Source organism: Bos grunniens, chromosome 16 (genome assembly GCF_055505025.1).
Source record: "Bos grunniens cultivar Pamir isolate PY7600 chromosome 16, Bosgru_T2T1.0, whole genome shotgun sequence".
NCBI classification, from domain to species: Eukaryota; Metazoa; Chordata; class Mammalia; order Artiodactyla; family Bovidae; genus Bos; species Bos grunniens.
The window spans coordinates 53725291-53735547 of record NC_141180.1 but is presented as its reverse complement, the minus strand read 5'-3'; the positions used below and the strand labels follow the sequence as shown (position 1 = coordinate 53735547).

The following is a 10257-nucleotide window of genomic DNA, read 5'->3' as shown; positions in this document are numbered from 1 at the left end:
CGCCGCCGGCTGACACGAGTTGCGGAGCGGCAGTCTTCGCTTTCGCCGCCGCCCAGGAGGAGAGTGGATAGGAGCGAGAGCCCGCCGCTGGCCCGTGAGCCGCCGCCATGGGGAATCGCGTTTCACGGGAAGACTTCGAGTGGGTCTACACCGATCAGCCGCACGCCACTCGGCGCCAGGAGATCCTGGGTGAGGCTCGGGCCCGCGCCCCGTTATGTGCGTGCGCGGCCTCCCGCCACCTGGACGCGCCTTCCCCGCGGCGGCCCCTGCGCGCCCGAGGCCCGTTAAGAGCCCGCTCCCGGCCGCGTCCCGCCGCCGCCCGGGCCCCGGCCCGGCTCGTGAGGGAGGGATTCCCCCGCGCGCCCCCGCCTGGCCGCGCAGACCCGAACCTTCGGCGGGGGAGGCACAGGCGCGCCCTCGAGCGCGGGCGTCCGTTCGGGGACAGGGTTTTCTTCAGCCGGGTTCCCTCGGCCAGACCGCGCTCGAGTAGATCCTCTCGCCCAGAGATACTCGTGCTGCCGGTGGGCGCAGTGATCTCCTCTCCCTTCTCCCTTCCGCCTTCCCCCCTTCCCCGTCTCACCCCTCCCCCGCCTCTTTCTCTTCCTCTCCCTTCTTCCTCTGCCCGGCGGCCCCGGGCGAAGCCAGGCTGCGAGCGTGTGCGAGGCAGGGCGTGGTCCCGGAGCATCTAGAGGCCCACACGCGGGGCGCGCGGACGCTGGCCGACGCCCGCTAGCGATCCCGGCGCCGGCGGCTGCAGCCTGGGCCCAGGGAGGGGGCTGGTGGTATCCGACCCGTTTGCCCCCAGGGGCCTTTCAGACCGGAAGGGTAACCTTTCCAGGGCCTGGGTCCTGGGGTGCTCACGCTGATCTCGTGAATTCTCACAAATAAGGCTGCGAGAGGGGCAGATTCATGTTTATTTTTCATCCATCACAGTTTTTTTTGGACGAAAAGGCTGTGTGTGGAAGACTTGCCAAGATTAGCCTTCTGGTTCCCTGACTGCTAATTTAGGGCTTTTACATCAGGTTAAACTAGGCCCTAACAACTCTCTGGAGGTGTCAGGCGCTCAGCTGTTTGCAGCTTCTATATTATATAGAGAATTCTCTCATCTCTCCCAGGGTTGTGTTAGGTACTGTGTTGAGTACTTTACAAACATTAACCAATTTAATCTTCCCAGTGACTAGGTCGATGTTACCCCTATTTTAAAGATGTGGTAGGAGTGAATAACTGTTAGAGGGGCATTCTGATTTGGGTTAGATTCTACCACAACGTTTGCTCTTGTTTTGAAAATCTGGAAACTAATGGGTGACAAGTTGAATAGGAGGAATTATTTCTCATACAGAGTATCCGCCTAGTTGTTCTTGTCAGCATCCATTCGCCAAGTGAAAAGAAAAGGCAAGTCCCTGCTCTTTGCTGGAGTAAGGTAGAAATGTCATATTTTCACAAAAGGAAAGGAATTAGACCTTTAAAAACTTCCACAGTCTAGCAGACTCTTCAAAGTTGGCTATTGAACAGCAGTTCGCCTTCTCCAAATTGCCGGCGTCCTGGATAAAGCAACTGTTCCTTTCCAACCAATACTTGTCTCTCAAGTATTAGCAAACAATGGAACCTGAGTTGGGTAATACGTGATCATATAACTAATACATGGGTGAATCTAGATTTAAACCCATATCCTTCTGACACTAGGGACTCTGTTAAATAAATTTATAAATTGTAAAAAAAAAAAAAAGCATTAGTAGATCCTATTGAAATGGATTTTTAAAAATCGAATCAATAAGCTGGGAGCGTGAACATTTATAGTTGCTATTAACGCTACCCCTTTAAGAGACTTTGGTTCTTGGATGCTTTCTTTACTATTTTTAATCAAAATGTGTATTTTGCAAATCACACGTAAGAGATGGCATATAGTACATTTTAATCTATGCCTAATCAATACATGCATAAGAATAATCTGGTCTCAACTCTGTAAAAACAAACACCTGAATACCAAAATGTAGCTATCTGTTTAATATTCAGACAATCAAGGAAGTGAAAAGGTGTTTGTCCATGCTTATCTCAACATGAACCTTTTTTCCACAAACTTATTATCACTGGACCATTTCACTTGGAAAGTAAAAGGACTACAGTATTTCCCGATGAAGATGCTAATCATTTTCTCTGCAGGTGTAAATACTGCTCAGTGTTCCATATCAGCGGTGGAGATGGAATAACCTCAGAAAAGATAAGAATCTGGAGATTTGTTTAAATTATACTTAAATGATGAGATATTTTTGAAATGTGTCAGGTTTTGACAGGGTGAGAGGCACAAGAGAACATGGATATGATAACAGCCAACATCCATACACTAAATTTACAAAATTTATGTACAAAACTAATGAAAGCTATTGATTGGGCCATTTATTGTTGTTTAGTTGGACCAGTACTATTGTTGTTTAGTCGCTCAGTCATGTCCCACTCTCTGCAATCCTGTGGACTGTGTAGCCCACCAGGCTCCTCTGTGCATAGGATTTCCCAGGCAAGCTTACTGGAGTGGTTTGCCATTTCCTTCTTCAGGGCATCTTCCCCACCCAGGGATTGAACCTGCATTTCCTGCATTGACAGGCAGATTCTTTACCACTGAGCCATCAGAAAGTGAAAGTGAAGTGAAAGTAAAAGTCTCAGTAGTGTCTGACTCTTTGCGACCTCATGGGCTGTACAGTCTATGGAATTCTCCAGGCCAGAATACTGGAGTGGGTAGCTTTTCCCTTCTCCAGGGGATCTTCCCAACCCAGGGATCGAACCCAGATGTCCCACATTGCAGGCGGATTTTTAACCAGCTGAGCCACAAGGGAAGCCCAAGAATACTGGAGTGGGTAGCTTATCCCTTCTCCAGCAGATCTTCCCAAACCCAGGAATCGAACTGGGATCTCCTGCATTGCAGGCAGATTCTTTACCATCTGAGCTATCAGGGAAAGGATGATTATTAGTAGGTCATATAATTGCAAGAAATGTTCCCTTTACTGCTGTACTTCTGCTGGGAAACTTTTTTTTTTTAACTGTCTTATTAAGATATAATTCACAAACTGTAAAGTTCCCCCTCCCCCTCCCCTTTTTTGTTTTTGCCCTTGCTGCACAGCATGTGGGATCTTAGTTTTCTGACCAGAAATGGAAGCTGAGCCCCCTTCATTGGAAGTACAGAGTCTTAACCACTAGATCACCAGGGAAATCCCAAAAGCTCACCTATTTAAAGTGTACAATTCAGTGGGGTGTTTTTTTTTTTTTTTTTTTTTAATGTATATATTCACAGTATTAAACCATTCAGTTCAGTTCAGTTCAGTCGCTCAGTCGTGTCCAACTCTTTGCAACCCCATGAATTGCAGTACGCCAGGCCTCCTTGTCCATCACCAACTCCTGGAGATCACCCGAACTCACATCCATCAAGTCGGTACTGCAATCTAATTTTTAGAAAGTTCTTGTCACCCCAAGAAGAAACCCTATATTCATTAGCATTGAATATATCCTTCACTCACACTGCCCAGTCCTGGGCAAACACTAATCTTTGTTTCTGTGGATTTTACTGTTCTGGACATTTCTTATGAATGAGGTCATAATACTTGGTCTTTCGTGACTGACTTCTCTCACTTAGCACGATGTTTTCAAGGTTCACGCATGTTGCAGCATGTATCAGTACTCCATTCCTCTTTGTAGCCAAGTAATTTTTGTGACTTCCCTGGTGGCTCAGAGGTTAAAGTGTCTGCCTGCAATGTGGGAGACCTGGGTTCGATCCCTGGGTTGGGAAGATCCCCTGGAGAAGGAAATGGCACCCCACTCCAGTATTCCTGCCTGGAGAATCCCATGGACGGAGGAGCCTGGTGGGCTACAGTCCACGAGTCCATGTGTCCACAGACACGACTGAGCAACTTCACTCACTCACTCAATTTTTGTGTATGGTGTAAGAGAGAGGTCCAGTTTTATTCTTTTACATGTGGATGACCAGTTGTTCCAGCACCATTTGTTGAAAAGACTATTCTTTGTCCTGTTTAATTATATTGGCATCCTAGTGTTGATTTTTTATATACTAGAGTCGGACACAACTGACGTGACTTAGCAGCAGCAGCAGCAGCACACCTGCAAAACGTGTGTTATCTTCTATCTTTTGTCAGATATGTCCATTTAATCAAATTTTATTTAAACTAAAAATGCTGGAGCTCTAAATAGAAATAACATTTTAATACAAAAGAATTACTACTTATTCACCAATGAACTGAATACTTTGTTATTTTATGTTTGAACAACTGTTGGACGTACCCATATTTAAATGAAATACTTACTTGAGCTCTTAATTTATCCCAGGATAATTAGTTTTAGACTCAAAACCCATAAGATTACTTTTTTTGACCCATTGCCTACAAAATTGTTAACACTGATGAAATGGACTAACAGCAAGAAAGATGAGAAGTTAGGGATAGGAGAGGGGAAAGGAAAGGAACAAGAAGAATTACCTTGAATTAACCCGACCCTTATATATGTGAAACTGGACTTACCTTCCTGTCCTGCATTTTAAGCTAGAATTCTTCATTTCACTTTTAGAGAAAAGAAGGTGAAGCTGCTCCTCTTCTTTTTGTTGTGCTGGGTTAAACATACTTGCCAACCCACAAAACCAAAGTGTGTATCTGGGCTTCCATTACCTGGAGTGGCAGGATACGGAGAAGAATCTGCATTTGCCTCTAGGCAATACTTCCCTGAATTACTAGCATATTCCATAATACTTGGTTAGATATTTGTGTGTGAAGTCAACAAATAATAATCTAACACAAATTAGCATTGTTCAGTCCTAATGCAGAAGGAAAGGAAAGAAAGAGGCATTGTGAATCGATAAAAGTTCTTTAGAATCTACACTAATTTGAGATAACTAGAAGTCTACATTGGCAGAAATTTATACATCTAAACATTTGAAAATACAGAAATGGCTAGAAGTTACAACAAACTGGCAAGTAGAAGTGACTTGGTCAGTATAAGGAAATTATAAAACCTAAATCAGATACATCAGTTTATCAGACTATGATTGCCACTTTGTAAAACTTACAAATTTAACATACAAAAATTTTTTTTTTTTTCTTTCTTTTTTTTTTTTTTGAGTGCAAGGGCCACACCGACGCCCGCGTGCCCTCCTCCCTCCCCCCACCGCCCGGGGCAGAGGGAAGGGACACGAGCGCGCCGCCGGCCCCCCCGGCCCCGCGCGTCCCCCCCTGGGAAAGGGGTAACATACAAAAATTTTTAAGAGTGAAAAGGGAACTGCTGCTGCTGCTAAGTCATTTCAGTCGTGTCCGACTCTGTGCGACCCCATAGGCGGCAGCCCACCAGGCTCCCCAGTCCCTGGGATTCTCCAGGCAAGAACACTGGAGTGGGTTGCCATTTCCTTCTCCAATGCATGAAAGTGAAAAGTGAAAGTGAAGTTGCTCAGTCGTGTCCGACTCTTTGCAACCCCATGGACTGCAGCCTACCAGGCTCCTCCATCCATGGGATTTTCTAGGTAAGAGTACTGGAGTGGGGTGCCATCGCCTTCTCCAGAAAAGGGAACTAGATAACATTTATTCATGTTGTGACTATCTTTCTGTTAATGTATGAGGGTCTAGATTTTGAGGCTCATTTTTTCCTACAAAAATTCTCAAATTTGTTGTGACATGATATTTAGTAACTTTACTGTTAGAATATACTTCTTCCCAGGACTTCCCTGGCAGTCTAGTGGTTAAGATTTCGCCTTCCACCCTGAAGGAGGGCATGGCAACCCACTCCAGTATCCTTGCCTGGGCCCTGGACAGAGGAACCTGGCAGGCTACAGTCCAGAGTTGCAAAGAGTCAGAAGGGACTTAGAACCCATGCATACTCTATTTAAAGAAAAAAAAAGACTTCCAATGCAGGGGGTGTTGGTTCCATCCCTAGTTAGAGAGCTAAGATGAAACAGAAGTGGTATGATAACAAATTCAATAGACATTAAAAATAGTCCACATCAAAATATACCTATTTTTAAAAAAGCATATACCCCTTCCCTGTAGTAGATGAACATTTGATAGTCTCAAAGAGAGCATATGATTTGGAAAAATTTAATTGATGTGTAAATTGATATTAGTTTAATTGCAGAACTGTTATGCACTTTTCTCAGGCTTTGATTTTTTTGTTTGTTTTTTTTCCTTACAGCAAAGTATCCAGAGATAAAATCCTTAATGAAGCCTGATTCCAACTTGATATGGATTGTAATTATGATGGTTCTCACTCAGTTTGTTGCATTTTACTTAGTAAAGGACTTAGACTGGAAATGGGTCCTGTTTTGGGCATATGCCTTTGGCAGCTGCGTTAATCATTCAATGACTCTGGCTATTCATGAAGTTTCCCACAACAGCGCCTTTGGCCATTACAAAGCTATGTGGAATCGTTGGTTTGGAATATTTGCCAATCTCCCTATCGGTGTCCCATATTCAGTTTCCTTTAAGAGATATCACATGGATCATCATCGATACCTCGGAGGTGACGGCATCGATGTGGATATTCCAACCGACTTTGAAGGCTGGTTCTTCTGTACTACTTTTAGAAAGTTTATATGGGTCATCCTTCAGCCTCTCTTTTATGCTTTTCGACCTCTGTTCATCAACCCCAAACCAATCTCCTATCTGGAAATAATCAATACTGTGATCCAGATCACTTTTGACATCGTGGTTTACTATGTTTTGGGAGTTAAATCTTTAGTCTACATGTTGGCAGCCTCCTTATTTGGCCTAGGTTTGCACCCGATTTCTGGACATTTTATAGCTGAACATTATATGTTCTTAAAGGGACATGAAACTTATTCATATTATGGGCCTCTGAATTTACTCACCTTCAATGTGGGTTACCATAATGAACACCACGACTTTCCCAACATTCCCGGAAAAAGCCTTCCCCTGGTAAGTAAAGGATTTTATACATGTTCTAATTTCTGATGGTTCTGTGATCACAATTAGTCTTGACTTGCTCATTTAAAATGAAATGTAGTATATTTTGTCCATCTAGGCAGTTCATCAAAGAAAACAGCAAGAGTCTTAAAAGTCATGAGTTGGGCAGCCTAATTTTACAGACCTCACTGTCCTGGATCCCTAAGCCTTGTGGTGACACATAAAGTTTAGAGTGTTCGGGGGGTCTGTATAATCAACTGACATGTAAAGTAATTCAGAAATGGAAAATGAAATTCCCTCTGTGGAGGCAGCAAAAATTTACATAACCTTTATCACTGTTAAACTAAATACACTTAGCTAAAGTTTGTGTTGGTTTATTGTGAAATACAGATACTCTGCATAATTGCTCTGCAGAATAAGTGAATGTCAGTTTCCAGTGGTGCAGACATCCCACAGGCAGGGACCATCCGTTTCCCGTCACAGTAGACTTTTATCTTACTGCTTGTGGAGTAAATGAAAGGCAGCATATTGACTTTCATCCTTCCTCAAAGGATAATCCTCTCCAAACTTCAGTTATATTTCTGATGAATTCACTTATTAGACTTTCCATCCTCAGAATGGATAGCTTTTACAGTTCCATTACCAAAAAATGTTTCTGTAATTCTAAAAAGGGGAAGTTGTAGGAGATGTAGTATCAATTTTTCATGATTTTTTATTTTTTTAGCTGTGATATTAAGGAAACCATAACCAGATATTTTATGCTAGCATATCTACTCACCCAAATTTTATAGATTTCATCTTAAGTTTTTAACTGTTGACTGTTTACAAACTTGCATACAGCATGACAACTAAATATAACATTTGATTATTGATTGGATTACTAGTTGAGGAAAGAAAAATCTAGAAAGGACATTGAGTTAGTGGGAAGTTTTGAATATGAACCACATAATAGTAATACTGTGTCAGTGTTAAGTTTCTTGGGTGTGGAATGCTATTATGGTTTTGTCGGGAAATGTCCTTGTTCTTGGGCTTCCCAGGTGGCTAAGTGGCAAAGAATCCGCTTGCAAGTGCAGGAGATGCAGGTTCGATCCCTGGGTTGGGAAGATCCCCTGGAGGAGAAAATGGCAACCCATCCCAGTATTCTTGCTGGGAAAATCCTATGGACAGAGGAGCCTGGCAGGCACCAGTCCATGGGGTTGCAAAGACTCAGACACGACTGATGACATAACTTTTTCTTAGGAGATATGTATTGAATATTTAGGGTGAAATATTCAGAGTAAGTTTGCACATAACATCTGCAACTTCTCTTCCAGCAAAGAGCAAAGTATGTGATTTATATCATATATGGAGAGAGAGAGAGAAAGTAGCTGTGGCATAGTGTTAATTGGTGGACCTAAATGAAGAGCATATGGCTGATGGTTTTGTTGTTCTTTCAACTTTTCTGTCGGTTTTGTGTTTTCAAAATAAAATGGGGGAAATCACCACACAGCTGGCTGAAAACAGTTTTGAACGTGGTGTGATGTGCCCGTGTGGCTACTTAGTGTCATTTTGGTTGGAGAGTGTGCCCACCTTTGCTCACCTCTTCCCTGCCTAGGAAAGTACATTTTTGTATTTTTAAGAGATTAGGGCTTCTTAGGCGGCTCACTGGTAAAGAATCTGCCTGCAATGCAGGAGACACAGTTTCGATCCCTGGGTCAGGAAGATCCCCTGGAGAAGGAAATGTCAACCCACTCTAGTATTCTTGCCTGGAAAACCCCATGGATGGAGAAGCCTGGTGGGCTACAGTCCATGGGCTCGCAAAAAGAGTTGGACATGACATGGTTTAAGGAGAAAGCTGGTCACCTTTGAACAAAATAATTCACCTTTTCCAACATAAGCCACATATTTTGACTTGTAATTTTCTTGAGCAGTCTGTAAGCTGAAAACTTAGGTCAGCTTAAACATTACCTGCTCATGGTTCATCAGTGAGAATTTATTTCCCACTCCATTCCACACATAGCTGAACTAATAGACATTCTCAAAGTTCTCTGGTCTTCCTTTCCTGCCTGTTCTATTGTGTATGCCAAGAAGTACCTTGTTCTGCAATAGTTGTGTTGCAGTAATTATGTTGCATGTAACGATCACATGGTTAGTTAATAGATATGCATAACAAGGTTTCTTTCAACATCTCTATTGAAAGGTAACTCATAGATACAATTCATACACTTACAATGTGCAAATTCAGTGGTTTTTAGATTGTTCAGAGCCTTACAAACATCACTGCAATCACATTTTGTTGAAATCAGTGTTTTACTCCGCACTAACTAGTCTTGCTTGCTAATCACACTGGCCATAGTCATTTTTTTAAAAAAGACATCCTTAACGTGAGGTGGCTGAATTGTACGTTTGATAAGTGATTAATTTCTAACTGGCATGCCACAATAATTCATAGGTATTTGCAGGCAGGTTCCTTAATGGCAGCGTCAAGTGGTGCCTTTAAACCCTGCAATGCCAGTCATTCAGTATGACATTTAAGAAACATCAAGTTGATTGGATTGCAAGTATTTGTTATTAAAAGATGGCAAGTGCCACATTTACAAGTAAGCTAATAAACTACAAGTAAATTTACAAGTAAACTAATCCCTCAGAGCTTGTTGAAAAGAGTCAGTAATCCTAGAGGGTCAAAGATGGTTTATTCCAAAAATGTAAACTGCTTTCTGTTTAGAATTCCCAAAGCTGCTGCTGTTACTTATTTATTTAAGAGGGAGGTAGGAGAAAGTTTCATGGTTTCTTTTCTGAGTGTGCATGTCAGACATCCATCTGTCATCTTTAATAGGACTCTGTTAACACTCATTATTCATCTTGCTGTATTTTTTCCCTTCTAGGTGAGGAAAATAGCTGCTGAGTACTATGACAACCTCCCCCACTACAATTCCTGGATAAAAGTGCTATATGATTTTGTGACGGATGATACAATAAGTCCCTATTCGAGAATGAAGAGGCATCTGAAAGGCAACGAGGTTCAGGAGTAAATGTCATTAAGACCAAAGGAACTCCTCTCTGAAACTTGATCATAACTGACAAAGTGGAATTTTTGAATTATTAAGACCAACTATGTTTAGAAGCTGCCCTCATACAAATTCAGAGTGTGATCTTCATAGTGTCAAGAAGCTAATCTGGCTTTAAAGAGTCCATCTGCGCAGTGTTCAGCTTTACTCATTATATTACCACTGTGGTGGATGTTTTCACTTAGGTCTGACCCTTTGTAAGCATATCATAAAAAAAGCTTTTAAAAAGCTATTTCTAGTATGTTGTTTTCACTATAAGGATTTACTTTATTAAAATCGCTAATAAACTGAGCTATTAATCACAA

At 42.4% G+C, this 10257-nt stretch overlaps 1 protein-coding gene across 1 annotated transcript; it reads left to right on the top strand.

The window, feature by feature from the left end:
• The first annotated feature begins 4 nt into the window (after window positions 1-4).
• On the top strand, window positions 5-10257 carry DEGS1 (delta 4-desaturase, sphingolipid 1). Its single transcript, XM_086345188.1, has 3 exons — window positions 5-189; window positions 6175-6917; window positions 9770-10257. The coding sequence occupies exons 1-3, from the start codon at window positions 108-110 to the stop codon at window positions 9914-9916; spliced, it is 972 nt and encodes a 323-aa protein (XP_086201314.1). The 5' UTR covers window positions 5-107; the 3' UTR covers window positions 9917-10257.

What these genes read in the sequence shown, in the direction of transcription:
- DEGS1 (XM_086345188.1), top strand. Translation starts at nt 108, where the DNA reads ATGGGGAATCGCGTTTCACGGGAAGACTTCGAGTGGGTCTACACCGAT. An exon ending in TCGGCGCCAGGAGATCCTGG is followed by an intron (nt 190 to 6,174) that starts GTGAGGCTCGGG and finishes TTTTCCTTACAG; the next exon opens with CAAAGTATCCAGAGATAAAA. An exon ending in CCGGAAAAAGCCTTCCCCTG is followed by an intron (nt 6,918 to 9,769) that starts GTAAGTAAAGGA and finishes TTTCCCTTCTAG; the next exon opens with GTGAGGAAAATAGCTGCTGA.